The 19460-nt window shown below is 42.3% G+C and overlaps 1 protein-coding gene across 1 annotated transcript in view; it reads left to right on the top strand.

The window, feature by feature from the left end:
• The window catches only part of LOC115619168 (microtubule-associated protein 1B-like), a 99361-nt gene that overhangs the window by 11665 nt on the left and 68236 nt on the right, over positions 1-19460 (top strand). The window contains exon 2 of the mRNA XM_030511216.1: positions 6850-6951. Within this exon, the coding sequence (XP_030367076.1) occupies positions 6850-6951 (102 nt within the window). The remainder of the gene's footprint in view (positions 1-6849; positions 6952-19460) is intronic.

The raw sequence follows: 19460 nt of genomic DNA, 5'->3' as shown, positions 1-19460 counted from the left end.
TCAACATGCTGGAGGGAAGGGATGCCATCCAGAAGGACCTTGACAGGCTTGAGAGGTGGGACTGTGTGAACCTTGTGAAGTTCAACAAGGCCAAGTGCAGGGTCCTGCCAGCAGTGTGCACTTGCAGCCCAGAAAGCCAACTGTATGCTGGGCTGCATCAAAAGGAGCATGACCAGCAGGTCGAGGGAGGTGATTCTCCCCCTCTACTCCACTCTCGTGGGACCCTGCCTGGAGTACTGCATTCAGCTCTGGGGCCCCACACATAAGAAGGACATGGACCTGTTAAAGTGAGTTCACAGGTAGGCCACAAAGATGATCAGAGGGCTGAAGCACCTCTCATATGAAGACAGGCTGAGAGAGTTGGGGTATACATCATATGTACAAATACATATTATTGTGCCACATAATGACAATATAATAGCTGCTATCTCAAAAGTGTGTATATAGGGTGACTGTAATATAATACATCAGATCTGGCTAATATAAATCTTAACTTCCTTGAGTTTTGAAGACCAAACTATAACCTTTTAAATGTGGAATTTAAAAAGTTGTGTCCTGGGTTCAGCTGTATCAGTTATTTTTCTCCTTCTTAGTAGCTGGTGCAGTGCTGTGTTTTCAACTTTAGTCTGAGAACAACGCTGATAACACACTGATGTTTTTAGTTGTTGCTAAGTAATGCTTACTCCGATCAAGGACTTTTCAGTCTCTCATGCTCTGCCAGGGAGGAGGGGAAGCCGGGAGGAAGCAGAGACAGGACACCTGACCCAAACTAGCCAAAGGGGTATTCCATACCACAGCACGTCATGCCCAGTATATAAAATGGGGGGAGTTACCTGGAAGGCCCAGATAGGTGCTCGGGTCGGCGAGTGGTGAGCAATTGCATTGTGCATCGCTTGCGTTTATTGTTTTCTTTTCCTTTTCCCCTTTTAGTTTTATATTCTCTCTCCCCTTGTTATTTCCCTTATAATTATTATTATTAGTGGTAGTAGTAGTGGTTTTGTATTATACCTTAGTTACTGGACTGTTCTTATCTCAACCCGTGGGATTTACATTCTTTCAATTCTCCCCATCCCTCTGGGAGTGGGGGGGACGAAGGGGGGGAGTGAGCGAGCGGCTGCATGGTTCTGAGTTACCGGCTGGGCTTAAACCATGACATGTTGGAACGAGCATAAACAGAAGTTCCAAAAAAAAAAAAAAAAGAAAGAAAAAGTTCAAGCTATCTTGAGTAAAACTATATGAAATATATGGAAAAGAACATTCAAATAATGCTCATTTTCTGCATTTGTGGAGATATATCTTTGTATTGGAAATCATACTTTTGAGCAACAGCTCTGAAAGTGTCACTCTACTACAATTGCAAATAACAGAGAACAAAACTTTCTGTGTTTCAGAAACATGACAGCAGCACTCTGGCATTACCCAAAGTTCTCATGTAACATCTGGCAAACAGGATACCTGACAAAAATCAGGACAATTCTTAGGAAGAAATTGTGGAGGACCCCTGTCCATCCCCTGGCATAGTTCCAGCTCCACAAGGGCTCCTGGGGTGCTGCTGTGGCAGGACCAGCAGAGACTGCCATGGGCACAAGGCAAACACTGACTGTGACCCCCTGTATATCAGAATGCACGGTGGTTGTCTAAGATTGAAGTGTCTCAGATGGATTTAGATTGGCAATATAAGGGTGAATTATTTTTAGCCTGGTGGGCCCATGACACCTTAGGCCATCAAGGCAGAGATGCAACATATAGATGGGCTCGTGATCGAGGGGTGGACTTAACAATGGACACTATTGCCCAGGTTATTCATGAATGTGAAACATGCTGCAATTAAGCAAACCAAGCGTTTAAAGCCTCTCTTGTATGGAGGACAATGGCTGAAGTACAAATATGGGGAGGCCTGGCAGAATGACTATATCACACTCCCACTGATCTGCCACGTGCTAACCATGGTGGAAGCAACCACCGGATGGCTGGAAACATACGCTGTGCCCCACGCCACTGCCCGGAACACTATCCTGGGCCTTGAGAAACAAGTCTTGTGGCGACTCGGCACCCCAGAGAGAATTGAGTCAGACAATGGGACTCATTTCCGGAACAAGCTTATAGACACTTGGGCCAAAGAGCATGGCATTGAGTGGGTATATCACATCCCCTATCATGCACCAGCCTCTGGGAAAATCGAACGGTACACTGGGGTGTTAAAAACTACACTGAGAGCAATGGGTGGTGGGACTTTCAAAAATTGGGATACACGTTTACCAAAAGCTACCTGGTTGGTCAACACGAGGGGATCTGCCACCAGGGCTGGCCCAGCCCAATCACAACTTTTACGTACTGTAGAGGGGGATAAAGTTCCTGTGGTGCACATAAAGAATTTGTTGGGGAAGACAGTCGGGGTTATTCCTGCTTCAGGAAAGGCACACCCACTCATGGAATTTTTTTCTGAGTAACCCGGATATACTTGGTGGATAATGTGGGAAGATGGGGAAGTCCGATGTGTACCTCAAGGGGATTTAGTTCTGGTGAATAAAGCCAATGAGCTCAATTATATGCTGTTGTCTGCTATATAATTCTTCTATAGCCCATCAGCTCGATGCCTATGTCCACCACTTTGGGCTTTGAAAAGAAGATATGTGCTGTCATGATCATCAGCGGAGAATAAAGTCATGGGAAAAGCCAGCAGCAGCAGCCGAACTGTCCTCAGGTCACCATCGACTGACCTTGACTTTCCTCTGAACATCACCCCAACAAAGAATGAACTTTGATGAAACCAGACAAGCTCAGCTGTGCCCAGAGGAGTTCGGCAGTGTCATCAGCAAGCAACAATCCAACACTACACACCATCTCTCCTGCCCTGAAAGACCGTTACGAGAGATGGAGCCTGTCATCATGGACTGGATGAATTCAGCAACCTTATAGGGATTGGTCCATGGACTAAGGAATGATATCTCTCTCTTTCTGTGTGTGTCATTGTATATATATGTGTGTATATCTATATGAGACAAAAAATGATGGTACATTTTAAAATATGGGATCTGAGCATGACGTGAATGTTATGGAATAAGGGGTGGATACTGTCCTGGGTTCAGCAGTAGCAGTCATTTTTCTTCTTCTTAGTAGCTGGTGCAATACTCTGTTTTTGACTTTTAGCCTGGGAACAACGCTGATATCACACCTATGTTTTTAGTTGTTGGTAAGCAATATTTACTCTGATCAAGGATTTTCGATCTCATGCTCTGCCAGTGAGGAGGGGTACAAGAAGCCGGGAGGAAGTAGAGACAGGACACCTGACCCAAACTAGCCAAAGAGGTATTCCATACCACAGCACGTCATGCCCAGTATATAAACCGGGGGGAGTTACCCAGAAGGGCCAGATCCCTGCTTGGGTCGGGCTGTGTATCGGTCAGTGGGTGGTGAGCAATTGTCTTCACTCCCCTTGTTATTTCCTTTATCATTGTTATTACTATTGGTGGTAGTAGTAGTGGTTTTGTATTATACCTTAGTTACTGGACTGTTCTTATCTCAACCCATTGGAGTTACATTCTTTCGATTTTCCTCCCCATCCCTCCGGGAGCGGAGGGAGGAAGAAGAAGGGGGGGAGTGAGCGAGCGGCTGTGTGGTTCTGAGTTACCGACTGGGTTTTAAACCATGATAAAATCCCAACTTCAGGTTCTAGGACTACTGTGTGCATGGTATGTCTAGGTTTTTTGGGGTTTTTTTTGGGGGGGGTGGGTTGGGGGAGATCGAGTCCTGTGTTTTGGACTTTGCCTGGCTCAGCAGTATGACTATGCCTAATCAGAATCTTATCTCTACTGCAAATTTGGTTTCATAACAAAAGCAGCTAGGGATGGATGGTAGACAGATCCTATCATTAGTGGCATTGCTGAATCATAGTCCATAATGCTTAGCTGACCTCTGGAAAGCTTTGTAATCTCCCCAGAAGAGCCTGCTGTCAGAGGCCAGGGAGCTGTTTATCTTCTAGCTTCTTGAAGTTCAGCACTCATTTATTCAATGTACTTCAGTTTTGTGATCAATGTCAGTTTACTAGTCATAGTTTTCATATGTGCTGTACACGTGTGGTATTATATCATCTTTGCTTTCTTTCTCTCAAATATTCCAACACCCGGAAAATGTTAAAGCCTGCTGAGCTGTATTTGTCTTCCAAAGCTATGCTCCAAAAATGCACCATATGGCCAAGAGATTTTTGAGAAATGAAAATAAGGAGACTTGCAGAAGAGACTCACTGCTTATGCCTCTGAACAATGATGCGTAATTCAGGAAGTGGAGGTGGCTGGATATATTTCAGTTATTTTTCTTTTGAGTGGTAATGAAACACACAGGCAATACTTTCAAATTTATTTTCTTTCAAATGGTAGCTACTTAATAGCTGGTAGCATATCCCAGTAAAAAGTATGCTCCTACCTTGACTGGGATGTTGACAAGGAAAAGCCCTGGATGAATTCTCCCTGAAGAGGCTTTAAGCTCTTGAAATGCAGGTGTTCATATTTGCGTGGAAAACCTACCCAGAGCTGCAATGGGAGACCATCAACACAGATCTGGTTTCTCTACACTTCCCCTTCTTTCTCCTCCTCATCCTTCAGCCCTACAACATGGCTTCTGCCAGCTCAAGGCTTGACATTGCTGCTGCCTTGAAAGAGAATAAAGTATGAGAGGCAGTGTTGACAGTAAACTTCATAGCCTGAAATCCTGGTAGAGTTACCAGCAGAAGTGTTATGGCTTGTCTTGCAGTAAGAGGTTGGCCACACACCTCTTCAGGCATCTCCTCCACCCTGAAGGTACCAAACCCCAAAATGATTTAACTTAATTTCATGCAAAGACATGGTCAGGCATGTGGGGAGGGGCCACTAGACACTTCCTCACCTGCAGTCCCTTCTGCTTTTGCCAGCTATTTTGTGTAAGTCTAATGATATATATTTTCCTTTAGGAAAAAACCCACAACCAAACCAACCAGAAATCACTATAATGTTGGTGTTCAAAATCACAGCAATGCCTGGACTTATCAGTAGTGCAACTGCCTGCTCATTATTTTCAAAACAAAAAAACTATAGAAAAATCTTAAAACATGTTCTACTGTTAATTTTTGTGGGTCTTTGTTGTTGGTTTGTTGTGGGGGTTTTTTATTCGTTTTGTGTTTTGTGGTTTTTGTTTGTTTGTGGATTTTGGGGTTTTTTTTGTGTGTGTGTTGTTGTTTGTGTTTTTTTCTTTTTTTTGTGTTTTGTTTTTTTTTTTTTAATTTAGTCATCAAAATCTTATGGTAGGAAACTATAAATTTGGTTTTGGCTGCAGTGATTTTTGGGTTTTTTCCTGATCAAATTTCAATCCTTAAAAATATGTTTCGGAAGAATACATTTTATGGTCATATATGGCTTAAGTTTCTCACTTTCTAAGTAGCTGGGGAGAAGAATGGTATAGAATAGAGATGTGATGTTTATTTTTTAAAAGAAAAAAGATCAAATGTACCCTTTTAAAATCTCAAAACTAGAATTTTGATATTTCATAAATAAAAGATCACTTAATGATTATATGATCCTATATTTTAGATTGAAATTTGAATGGTTTGGGTTGGAAGGGACCTTAAAGATCATCTAGTTCCACCCTCCCCCTGCCCTGGGCAGGGACACCTTCCACTAGACCAGGTTGCTCAAAGCTCTGTCCAATCTGGCCTTGAACCCTTCCAGGGATGGGGCATCCACAACTTATCTGGGCAACCTGTTCCAGTGTTTCACCACCCTCACAGCAATGAATTTCTTTTTTATATCTAAGCTAAATCTACCCTCTTTCAGTTTAAAGGGCTATTCCTACATGCCCTTGTAAAAAGTCCCTCTCCAGTCTTTGTTAGAAGGCCACCAAATTTGTCAGGCACGATTTGCCCTTGGTGAAGCCATGTTGGCTGCTACCAATCATCTCCTTATTTTCCATGTGCCTTAGCATAGTTTCCAGGAGGATCTGCTCTATGAACTTGCCTGGCACTGAGGTGAGACTGACTGGTCTGTAGTTCCCCGGGTGTCCTGGGTGTTCTCCCTTTTTCCCCTTTTATAAAAATGGGGGTTGTTTCCCTTTTTCCAGTCAGTGGGAACTTCACCAGACTGCTACTACTTCTCAAATATGATGGATAATGGCTTGGTATCCTGAAACCAGGACACTTGGCAACTTCATCTGCCAGTTCCCTCAGGACCCGTGGATGCATCTCATCAGGTCCCATGGACTTGTGCACATTCAGGTTCCTTAGATGGTTTTGAACCTGATCTTGTTCTGCAGTGGGCAGTTTTTCATTCTCCCAGTCCCTGCCTTTGCCTTCTGTGACCGCTTCAAAGCTTTTGAATTAAAAAGTCAACAATTCAATACTTTGTTTTTAAATATTAATTTGCAACATGATAGATGATGCTGTCTTTTTTTTTTTGTCTTTTTTTTTTTTCTCAGGGAACAAATACGGTGGTGTTGCAATAAGGCTAATGTATCCCCTAAGTGATTCACACTTTGCAGTTTTATAAATTGGTGTATTGCTATTTTAAAGTCAATTCTGGGACATCAGTAACTTATTGTAATGTGCTACTAGGATGTAGGAACCAGCAATCCTAGAGCAGAGGCCTTAAAGGATTGTTACCTTTTGGAAAGGCAGATTTCCTCTTGCTCATGACTGAACCCTGTGTAGAGTGCTGCTTCTGAGCACTCAGCACTTTGCAAATGATAGCTGCATGGCTTGAAAGGAAGAGAAGCTGGTTTTGGAATTTAGAAATATGCAAATAACATCAATGTAAATGGAGAAACAATAAATTAAAACTTCCAGTGCTTATATATTAAACTAGATGTGTGCATTTTGAATTTTAGGAATCCAGTCATGGGGCACAAACTTGATTGAATGCAACTTGGATCAAGAACTGAAACTTTTTGTGTCTCGCCATTCAGCTCGATTCTCTCCTGAAATTCGAGGTGAGTTTTTGGAAGTCTTTGACAAAGTTTTGTTTTGTTTTAAGAGCAGAATTAATAAATAAACTCAGGTATTGAATGGCCCACTTTCATTTGTGATTCTTTACAATGAATACTTTTTTCTTTCTTTTAAAATATGGCTTGAAAATTATAGCTTATTTTAACTTTCTGACAACAGGAAATGTCTGAAACTTTAAAATAATCAGCCTTTTATGTTAGCTTCATGTGTCTTAGCATGATTACTTTGGCAGTAGATGCTAGTTTTCGGGCTCCGTTAAAGTTAAGTGAAACTCGCTTTTTGACTGAACAGTTTGTTCATGTAGTACTATCAATCTAGTAGTCCTGGAGACTGAAGCTGTTCCTCACTGTGGTAGGTAGAGCACATAAAGAAAATAAAATAACCTGAAAGGTTATCTCTACAGTTTGATAGAGTCAGAAATAGTCACGGCTGTTGTATGAGTGTGGCTCAAGCCCCATGTTTGTCCCCAAGGGCTTGGACTTTTCTCCGTTTTGGTATGAAAAAGCTGAGGGGTGGAGGGTCTACCTTGACTCACAGGAACTTTCTTTGGCTTGTATGAAGAAATTTGAGTTTTACAGGGATTATGAGACTAAATCTCTTCTGCTGCCTTTTCTTCAAGCCTGTCCTTCCTTTAGAGGATTCATAAAATAAACAAAAAACTCAACAGTTTTGTGAAGCGTAAAATTTGATTTTATTCTGAGTGTATGGGAATAAAGTGTTTGGTAAGTTTTCTAACATCTCATTAACACAAATAGTGATTATGTGTGAAATTAATCTTGCTTTTCATATAAAAATATATACCCTTCTCCAAGGAGTATAGGTTGCTTTCATTGGTGAAATTATTGTGGCCATGTGCACATTGACTAGTACAAGCTAGTATTGATGAATGTTATAAATTCTGGCTTCAGGAACATCTCTTCAGTATGCTGAAAAGGGCTATGAAATGTATCATACTACTGCATCACATTCCTAAGGTCAGTTGCTATACACTGTTGACAGAGATCCTGACATCTTGCTAATATGACATCACTGACCTGATGGTCTTGAATAATGTACCAAAATGTCTTGTGTTACTAATTCTTCCTCTTGCAGCATAGATTATAGCAGATTGTGCCATATCTCCCCATATCTATAGAGAGTAAAACATTGCCAGATTTAAGAAAAAAAAAACCCCTCTATGATTCTTACCTTGGTTTGTAAAACAACAGAACCAATACAAGAACACTCAGTGTGAAGATTTAGGGTCAAGGCATGTAGTTCCTGAATTACATAGTACATAGAAGTAAACTGAGGCCTAGAATACATCTTTCATTTATATTTAAATGTCATGAAGCCAATTCAACTTCTCAGTGACATCAGTTGCCTCGTTTTACAGAGAGGGTATTCTGATAAGTGAAATTAGCAGAATTTATCTTTAAGGAATGCAATATGCAGTGCACCTCATTTTTAACATGTATGTGTTTGTTTTATTTTTAAAACATCAGGAAAAAATATCTTGTGCTTCTTGTTTAGCAAAAATATTCCAGTGTGTCTAGGGTTTTTTTTTTGCTGTCTTGTTTAGATGATATAGCTTGATAGCATTGCATGAATTAAAATAAAACAAATACTCTGCTTTTATATGATAAATGAAATAAGATTGTGCACCTCTTTTTTTCAACAGAAAGATGATAGAATCCTCTAGGGATTTTTCTCTAGGAATCGTATTTTTGGTTGGTTTTTTCCTTGTTTATCTAGATTTGCCTATTTAGTCTGTCATTGTGTTGAATTGCAGCTTAATTGCATGTGACTGGAATTCATCATCATCTCTATGACAAGCAGCAATGAATGTGTTTTTCAGCAGTTCAGTCTTTAAACACGAAGCTGCCAAAATCTATGTTGAAAGAGCATTAAGGGAGCCTGAAACTGGGAAAGAGACAACATCCAGGAATAAAGGCAACCCTTTTGACCAATTTAATTTCTCAAATTTTGTGAAGCCCATTGACACATTAAGAATCCCACTGGACAGATCAGAGGAGAATATTTTGCTTTCTCTGGTCTTTCTGTGGTTCTCTGTTGAATCTGCATGAGGCTCCTTTGTGTCTTCTCTACTGTTTGATAGGAAGCAGGGTTTCTCCTTGCCATTTGTTACTAAAATTTCAGAATGTTTGATTTCTGTTCAACAAATGTTGAATTTTGAGTGTTTAACTGGGGAAAATGGCAGCATTTATACTAAAGAGGATTTTAAGTATACATTCTCTTATGGTCCCAAACTCAGAAATTCTCTGGGATTTGTGTAACTAGGTGACCTCTTGTCCAATGAAAGTATTCATCCAAGATGATGGGATAGTCTGTGGGATTGAATTAAAAAGCCTTTTTTTTTCAGTCTTTTGAGACTGAACTCTTTGTGTGACTCAAACATAAGGACAGTTTACTCTTGGGGAAGGGTAGAGTTAAGTGTGTCTGCACAGCTCTTAGTATAGTGAGGTCTGACTACTGGTTATAATGTTTATTATTATGGTAATTGCAGTGCCAATTCAGTACATGCTTCTATGCTTCTCAAAGCAGCTTGAGGATGCACAAAGCAGCAATGTAAAAGGTAGGGCTCTTTCTCCAAAAGGAAGCTTGGAGGAAACAGGGCCAACCCTGCCCCCATAACCATATGCTTGCACTGTCGAAGGAGAGACATGAAAGAGAATGTCTGTCAAAGAATTTGTGTGCTTTCAATTGAGGAATTTGAGGTCTAATCCTTCTCCATGTGTAATGAATAGCAATTGTCATGGTTTAAACCCAGCTGGCAACTAAGTATCACACAGCTGCTCACTTGCCACCACCCCCCTTCCCCCTTCCCCGGGGAAACAGCAATTGGTCCCTTCTGGGTAACTCCCCCCAGTTTATATACTGGGCATGACGTGCTGTGGTATGGAATACCCCTTTGGCTAGCTTGGGTCAGGTGTCCTGTCTCTTATTCCTCCTGGCTTCTTGTGCCCCTCCTCACTGGCAGACCATGAGAGACTGAAAAGTCCTTGATCAGGGTAAGTGCTACTTAACACACTGATGTTTCAGTTGTTGCTATCAATCAGCATTATTCTCAGACTAAAGCCAAAACACAGCACTGTACCAGCTACTAGGAAGAAAATTAACTCTATCCCAGCTCCTCAGTACATGAAAGACAAGGAGCTACTGGAGAGGGTCCAATGGAGGGCCACAAGGATGATCAGGGGTCTGGAGCATCTCTCTTATGAGGAGAGATTGTGTGAGCTGGGCCTGTTTAGTCCAGAGAAGACTGAGAGGGGATCACATTGGTGCATATAAATATCTCAAAGGCGGGTGCCAGGAGGATGGTGCCAGACTCTTTTCAGTGGTGCCTAGCGACAGGATGAGGAGCGATGGCCATAAACTAAAACAAAAGAATTTCACCTCACCATGAGGAAGAGTTTCTTTATGTTGAGGGTGGCAGAGCACTGGAACAGGCTGCCCAGAGAGGTTGTGGAGTCTCCCTCTCTGGAGACATTCAAAACCCACCTGGATGTGTTCCTGTGTAACCTGCTCTAGGTGGCCCTGCCTTGGCAGGGCGTTTGGACTAGATGATCTCCAGAGGTCCCTTCCAACCCTAATGATTCTGTGATTCTGTGAAACCAGGACAGCAATGTTGTCCTAGGTTCAGCTGTAACAGTTATTTTTCTTCTTCTTAGTAGCTGGTACAGTGCTGTGTTTTGTCTTTAATCTGAGAACAACACTGATAACACACCGATGTTTTTAGTTGTTGCTAAGTAATGTTTACTCTGATCAAGGAATTTCAGTCTCATGGTCTGTCAGTGAGGGAGGGGCACGAGAAGCCAGGAGGAATGAGAGACAGGACACCTGACCCAAACTAGCCAAAGGGGTATTCCATACCACAGCACGTCATAGTCAGTATATAAACTGGGGGGAGTTACCCAGAAGGCCAGATCGCTGCTTGGGTCGGGCTGGGTATTGGTTGGTAGGTGGTGAGCAATTGCATTGTGCATCACTTGTGTTTATTGTTTTCTTTTCCTTTTTCCCTTTTAGTTTTATATTCTCTCCCCTTGTTTTTTCCGTTATCATTATTATTATTGGTGGTGGTAGTAGTGGTTTTGTATTATGCTTTAGTTACTGGCCTGTTCTTATCTCAGCCCATGGGATTTACATTCTTTCGATTCTCCTCCCTATCCCTCCGGGAGCAGGGGGGAAGTGAGTGAGCAGCCGCATGGTTCTGAGTTACTGGCTGGGCTTAAACCACAACGAATGTATATATTGATATTGCAGAGAGCATGACCAAATCCCAACACTCTTTTTGTGCTCTTATCAAGGGAATGGATTGTCACAGTGGTATTTGTGCATCATATGTTCAGCTGCTGGGCAATTTATGGATGATTTTTGATTCCCTGAAAAATAGGATTCAGAATGGAAATGCCAGCAGATCTTTTTTGATACCTTGTAAATCAGCTCAGTTAGCAGACTCCTTAATAATACTCTATCTTGCAGAGATGTACTGATGATAACTTCCATCTTATGTTAACTTCAGAAGGACAAAAAATTCAAACAATGAGTTGTAACATGTACATGCTGGAGAAGTAACTGTGTATATGGTAGTGAGGCACAGCAAGTGGAGAGTCTTGGAAAAAGTTCTGTTGAAATTGCAGCTGTTGATACCAATCTTAATTAAAAAAAAAAAGTTTCAACTGCATAAAGCTGAATATCCCACTTCACAAAAGACCAAGTAAAAGGATTTTGTGTGTGGATGAAGCTATTGAGGACTTTTCTGCAAGACTTCCACACCTCCTGTTTTGACCCTCAGCTTCCACCTGGGGACAGACTGTTTCATTGGTGTGTATTCAAGTCCTTATATAGATTAAAATCTGTTTTACTTCAATGGCTGTGCAGTAACACAGTAGTCACCCCAAATCTTCTAAGAAATACTGCTCAAGCAATGCACTGTGGCTACTTTGTATTTTGTCCTGTTGTTATGAAGAATGTGTATCTGTGGAAGGCATGTTTCCTATCTGAGCAGTACCAGGTCTGTTGCCCATAAGTCAGCAGTCAGTGACTACAGTCACTGTGAGTCCTTCTTTACCTGTGCCCAAGACTTTATTTTCACCAGCCTGCATGTGGCCAGGGAGGACCTTGGCAAAGTGCAAGACATGTTTGGTGTCCCCTCAGCAACTGCTTGCTTCAACAGTGGCAGTGGGCTTGCCTCCTTTGGGCTTTCTAGAGAAAGCTGTTGTTGTTTGAAACTGTCATTACCCCAAAAAGCCTTAACAGCTTTCATTCTGAAAGTTACAATTTCAAAAGTTACAATTAAGGATTGTTAGTGTCTGGGAATTTTGGTCATCAAAACCCAAAACTCCATAGTTTGCCAAAATGCTTTATAGTCCTATTGCTTTTGTCAAAGCAGATCTACGCTCAGTTAATATCATGCCTAGCAGCTTGCAATGTCAGTTCATGGAGTCACAGATAAAATCCTAAAGGGCATGGTTTTAGTGATATCTTACTGAAAACTGCAGTTAATCAAAATTTGTCAAGTAAGAGGACATAGGTAGTTGAGCAAAGCTTATAACTTACAATGAAAGACAAAAATAAAAAGAGCTAAGAAGTCAAGGCCAGATTTCTCAGCTGGTATCTGAGCACCATCATTAGGCACCTAGGAAATAATTCAGCTTAAAAACTCAAGTAGTTGTGGTGAATGGAGTTAAATCCAGTTGGCATCTGGTCACAAGTGGTGTTCCCCAGGGCTCAGTATTTGGGCCAGTTCTATTTAATCTCTTTATCAATGATCTGGCTTGAGTGCACCCTCAGTAAGTTTGTAGATGACACTAAGTTGGGTTGGAGTGTTGATCTGCATGAGGGTAGGAAGGCTCTACAGAGGGACAGTCTGGATCGATGGGCTGTGGCCAATGGTATGAGGTTCAACAAGGCTCAGTGCTGGGTCCTGCACTTGGGTCCTGGGGGTGTTGGTCAACAGAAGGCTGAATGTGAGCTGGCCGTGTGCCCAGGTGCCAAGAAGGCCAGTAGCATCCTGGCTTTTATTGGAAATAGTGTGGTCACCAGGACTAGGGAAGTGATTGTCCCCCTGTAGTAGGCACTGATGAGGCCACACCTTGAATACTGTGTTTAGTTTTGGGCCCCTCACTACAAGAAAGATATTGAGGTGCTGGAGTGTGTCCAAAGAAGAGCATCTAAGCGGGAGAAGAGTCTAGAGCACAAGTCCTATGAGGAGCGGCTGAGGGAACTGGGGTTGTTTACTCTGGAGAAAAGGAGGCTGAGAGGAGACCTTATCGCTCTCTACAACTACCTGAAAAGAGGATGTAGCAAGGTGGGTGTCAGCCTCTTTTCCCAAGTAACAAGCGATAGGATGATAGTTGCACCAGGGGAGGTTTAGATTGGATATTAGGACAAATTTCTTCACCTAAAGTGTTGTCAAGCACTGGAAGAGGCTGCCCAGGGAAGTGGCTGAGTCACCATCCCTGGAGATATTTAAAAGACGTGTAAACATGGCGCTTAGGGACGTAGTTTAGTGGTGGACTTGGCAGTGTTAGGTTTACAGTTGGTCTCGAAATTAAGGGTCTTTTCCAACCTAGTGATTGTATGCTTCTATGATTTTAGCTCATTATATGTTGGGAGAGGTTAATTTTTGTTGGCTAGCAGACTTGTTTTCTGGTTTAAAGTATTTCTGTCCTGGCAGACAGAAAATGGAGACAGATTAGGGCTTGAATAGGTAATTGAGATGACTCATGCTGCTGTGGTTGTGATTGGTGTCTCCACAGGGTGTTGCTGCAAGCGACACCAGGTTGCAGTGGAGGGGTGCCCAGCGGCACCAATGTGGGGGAGCCCGGGTATCCTTGCAAGGAGAATTGGCAGGGGAGCACATGCAGCATTCTCATCCACTTGCAAGCTAGGATTTTGGTGGCTCAGGAAGAATTACAGTGCAACGGCCTATACATTTGGATACATGAATTGTCAAAGCCTTGTCAAAGTGTTCAGTGTTCAAGGCCAGGCTGGATGGGGCCTTGAGCAACCTGGTCTAGTGGGAGGTGTCCCTGCCCATAGCAGGGGTTTGGAACTAGTTGATCTTAAGGTCCTTTTCAACCTTAACCATTTTATGATTCTATTTTCTTAGTACTAATCAAAATTCCAGAGATGGGATAATAAATGACTTTATCTTTTTTCAACTAATAAATTGTTGCGCTTGTGTGACAATCATTCTGGCACTGACTTCTATTTCTGCTTTTTTAGGAATGATCTCAAAGAATATTAGCATGAATTTACATTACTGCCAAACACCAGTAACTACTGATGCCTAGCTGTTAGCATGAATCAGCAAAATGACTCAGAGGTTATTTTTAAATGCCTTGTATCACAAGTACATGCAATGAGTTCAGTTCATTTAGAATAGGCCATATTTTATGGGAACATTTTTTTGACCCATGTGAGAGAGTTATCAGAGACATGGGATTAAGTTAGTGGTGAGTAACTGTCCTGGTTTTGGCTGGGATAGAATTAATTTTCTTCCTTGTAGCTGGTGCAGTGCTGTGTTTTGGCTTTAGCCTGAGAATAATGCTGATAACACGCCAATGTTTTAGTTGTTGCTAAGTAGCACTTATCCCGATCAAGGACTTTTCAGTCTCACGCTCTGCCAGTGAGGAGGGGCACAGGAAGATGGGAGGGAGCAGAGCAGGACACCTGACCCAAACTAGCCAAAGGGGCATTCCATATCACAGCATGTCATGCTCGGTATATAAACTGGGGGGAGTTACCTGGAAGGGATTGATTGCTGCTTGGGTTGGGCTCGGTTTCAGTCAGTAGGTGTTGAGCAATTGTATTGTGCATCACTTGTGTTTATTGTTTTTTTTTTTCCTTTCCCCTTTTAGTTTTATATTTTCTCCTTATCTCAACCTGGGGGTTTTACATTCTTTCGATTCTCCTCCCCATCCCCCCCAGGGGGGGAAGGGGGGGAGGGGAGCAAGTGTCTGCATGGTACTTAGCAACTGGCTGGGTTTAAACTATGACAGTAACAATAGAATTTTAACTCCATTATGAAATTTGAATCCCCATTCCTCTTTATTTGAAGGATAATTCAGCATACCTAATTGTATATTCACAAGGGTTATATTGTTAAGGGTTATCTAACAAATACTTGCAGAATTATACTTCTTAATTTGTCCCTTACAAGACTCCTTAATCTTTCTTTGTTAACATTTTGTCTATGTAGGATGTCTGAAACTGAATATGTAAATAATGTTTTATTTTTGACCCTTGAATGGTATCATTTACAGGTGACCTACCTCTCATCTCTTCCACCATGTATTTATAATAAATGTGTAACTGGAATGTAATTGCCATTTTTTAATCTAGTTTCTGGTTGTCATGGGCAATGTTTTTCTCAGATGTCTGTCTTTCTAAGATTTATCTTCTTTAATTTCCTAAATTTCTGTTAGTTCCTGGTACCGTTTATCAATAACTTGAGAGAATCACAGAATTGTTAGGGTTGGAAGGGATCTCTGGAGATCATCTAGTCCAAACGCCCTGCCAAGGCAGGGCCACCTAGAGCAGGTTACACAGGAACACATCCAGGTGGGTTTTGAATGTCTCCAGAGAGGGAGACTCCACAACCTCTCTGGGCAGCCTGTTCCAGTGCTCTGCCACCCTCAACATAAAGAAACTCTTCCTCATGGTGAGGTGAAATTCTTTTGTTTTAGTTTATGGCCATCGCTCCTTGTCCTGTCACCACTGAAAAGAGTCTGGCACCATCCTCCTGGCACCCGCCTTTGAGATATTTATATGCACCAATGTGATCCCCTCTCAGTCTTCTCTGGACTAAACAGGCCCAGCTCACACAATCTCTCCTCATAAGAGAGATGCTCCAGACCCCTGATCATCCTTGTGGCCCTCCATTGGACCCTCTCCAGTAGCTCCTTGTCTTTCTTGTACTGAGGAGCCCAGAACTGGACACAGTACTCCAGATGTGGCCTCACTAGGGTCGAGTAGAGGGGGAGGATCACCTCCCTCAACCTGCTGGCCACACTCCTCCTGATGCACCCCAGGATACTATTGGCCCTCCTGGCCACAAGGGCACACTGCCAGCTCATAGTCAACTATGAGCTGGCAATCATCCACCAATACTCCCAGGTCCTTCTCACCTGAACTACTCTCTAGTAGGTCAGCCCCCAACCTATACTGGTACTTGGGGTTCTTCCTTCCCAGATGCAGTACCCTACACTTGCCCTTGTTTAACCTCATGAGGTTTCTCTGTGTCCAGTTCTCCAGCCTATCAAGGTCCTGTGGAATGGCAGCACAGCCTTCAGGTGTATCAACCACTCCCCCCAGCTTTGTATCATCAGCAAACTTGCTGATGGTACATTCTATCCCTTCATCCAGGTCATTGATAAACAAGTTGAATAAGACCGGACCCAGTATTGATCCCTGGGGAACACCACTGACTACAGGCCTCCAACTGGATTCTATTCTGCTGATCGCAACCCTCTGAAATCTGCCATTCAGCCAGTTCTCAATGCACCTCACTGTCCATTCATCTAACCCACATTTCCTAAGCTTACCTATGAGGATGTTATGGGAGACAGTGTCAAAAGCCTTGCTGAAGTCAAGGTAGGTAACATCCACTGCTCTCCCCCCGTCGACCCATCTTACCATGTCATCATAAAAGGCTATTAGATAAGTCAAGCACGATTTATCCTTGGTGAATCCATGCTGACTACTGCTGAGAGAAATATTAAATGTTAAACTGGACTTTATAATGAGAAAAGAATTGATCCAAAGGACATCGAAATAACTGGAATGAGCTTTGGATCAAGCCTTAAAAATTGGAAGAAATATTATCTAGGTTTTTTAACATATGACAAAGACCAAATTTTCACATAAAGAGGGAGAAAGGGAAAATTTTAGCTTCTGTTTCTTGCCAGATAAAAATTGTGCTTTATTTGCAGTGATTTGCCTACCACTGTATTCAGTAATAGGACCAGACCCAGCCCTGGCTGGGAAGAAGAGTTTAGAAACTCCTTGTCTCTAGACTGAGTGTAATGGGGAGCGCATGTTCATCCCTGTTGCCAAATGTAGCATGAGAGGTGCCACTGTAACTGCTGCCATCAGCTTCACAACAGCATGGGGAGTTCTGTCAGGCATCTATCTTGTAGACACAAATGCAGAAAGCATTGCAAGAGATACATTAGTGCTGGCTGCAGATCCAGGTGCTCCTGTCTGTAGACTGCTGTGAGTATCCCATAGTACCTCATTGTCTGTATGAGTAGGTAGGGAAGATATGCACTTTAGTCAGTAATAGTCACAAATAGGAAGTTAGATAGTTCTGTAACAGACCCATGCTTTTGCATCAACCCCCCAGATGGTCCCACCAAAAAGACATGATGGGTACTTTTGGCTTGTAGTTGCTGATTATAATCTGTTCCTAGAGCTGAGAAGAAAAGCCAGTGCTCCTGATGACCTGGGTTTGCATGTTGTCTGTGTGGGGTCTGTGTGTGCAGCATAGAATCATAAATGTAAGGACATGACTTTTCTGGTTCCCGGTTGTTCTACTGCTTGGAATTAGTCTGTTTATGATTCAAACCCAGTTGCGGATACAAGACAAAATTAAGTTAAAATTATATGAAAATAACTAAGCACTCTATTCAGAAATAAATTTGTGTGAATTTAAGTATTATTTTGATGTTGCAACTTCGTATACTTTGGTACTTGAGAGCTTGTCTATAATGGTGAGATGAGTCACTCTCCTCTGTCCCTGTCTCCATCTCCTGCATAGCTATATGTCAGAGATTCTGCCTATCAGAACTATGGGAAGCTTAGGGTTTTAGTTAAAAAACAAACAAACAACCCCCCCCCCCCAAAAAAAAAAAGGCACCAAAACTAAAAAAAAGGCAAAAAACTTGTAAGGAGGTAAACTGAGTTCTTAGTGGTATAATCTTAGGCTATGTAATCTCTGAGTGACTTTAATGAGCTATGGAGACTTTCACCTGGGTATTAACTCCTCCTTGCTGAGATAGGCAGCCTTTGGAAGTTGTCCCAATTTTATGGCATTTCTGTAACTCTTCTGGCAAAAAGACTGATCCCAGCTTCAGCTCCCATGTCTTGAATCACAAATAAGCTTTTCTAAGTCTTGTAAGCTCTTTGTGGTTGATTGACCCTGGCCAGCAGCTAAGTACCCGCACACCTGCTTGCATCCCCCCAAGAGACTAGAAAGAGCAAAAGCAAGAAAACTCATGGGTCAAGAGCTCAGATTCCAAAAGTTCATTAGACTTGGAAAATGTAAACATTTTTCAATACTAATTAGGTTTTTGTACATTTAACATTTTCTAACAACTTTGTAAGTTTTAATCTTTCTGTCCACTTTTTCAGTAATTACATTACAGAATGTCTTTCAATCATAGAATCATAGAATCCACTATAGATGTAAAAGCTTGAAATGGTCTTTTAATTGTTTTTTTATTGTGCCCTACAATGCAAATTGCTGGATCAAATGATAATCAAAAAAACTTTCAACAGAACACGTAGAAGACATGGAAGTCACCAAGAAGAAATCCAGATAGAGATGTTGTATTATTTAAGTGACTCTTTAGAAGTAAGGATAGGATCCTTTGATCTCAGTACTGTCTCAGGTGCATAAATAGTTTGCACCAATTGTATTCCAGTGAAGAGTCCCTAGTGGGAGTAGTTGCTCTGCACCTAACAACCCTCTATACCTATTAAAGCCTGTAATTACAACAGGAATTACAATATTTACAGGATTATAATGTGGAAGGAGACTTTGCTGACATTCTTATTTCATGTTGAACAGGAGGATCTGGGAACTGAGGTTGTTTAGTCTGGAGAAGAGAAGGCTCAGGGAGGACCTTATCACTCTTTACAAATACCTGAAAGGAGGATGGAGAGAGGAGGTGGCTGCTCTCTTTTCCCAAGTAACAAGTGATAGGAAAAGAGGTAACGGCCTCAAGCTGCATCAGGGGAGGTTTAGATTGGATATTAGGACAAATTTCTTCACCAAAAGAGTGATCAGGTATGGGAACAGGCTTCCCAGGGAAGTGGTGGAATCGCCGTGCTTGGAAGTGTTCAAAAACTGTGTAGATGAGGCCCTTAGTGACATGGTTTAGTGGTGGTCTTGGCAGTTCTGGGGTAACAGTTGGACTTGATGATCTTAAAGGTCTTTTCCAACCTAGTTGATTCTATGATTCTATGGTCTGATTGTATTAATCTGTTAAGAGGAGCTGTTGCCTTGCCGAGGTGAGTATCTCCAGAGAGGACGCCTTTAACACCGGAGCGGGGGGAAGCACAGCGTCCAGGAGCCTCAGTTCAGAGCGGCAAGAGCGACCGAGGGAGCCTCAAGTCCTCGACAGGACTTGCCCAGGAGCCGGCAGCTCAGCTGACACGAGCAGCTGACTCACAGGGGGCGGCGCCAAGAGTGATGGTACCAGCCCTCAGTGGGTAAAAACCCATCCCAGGGAGCTCGAGCGACCAGGGTGTGGTGTGGCAGTTT

The sequence above is a fragment of the Strigops habroptila genome, chromosome W (genome assembly GCF_004027225.2).
Source record: "Strigops habroptila isolate Jane chromosome W, bStrHab1.2.pri, whole genome shotgun sequence".
Taxonomy (NCBI): Eukaryota; Metazoa; Chordata; class Aves; order Psittaciformes; family Psittacidae; genus Strigops; species Strigops habroptila.
The sequence above is the reverse complement of the archived record's forward strand: the minus strand, read 5'-3'. Positions and strand labels throughout refer to the sequence as shown.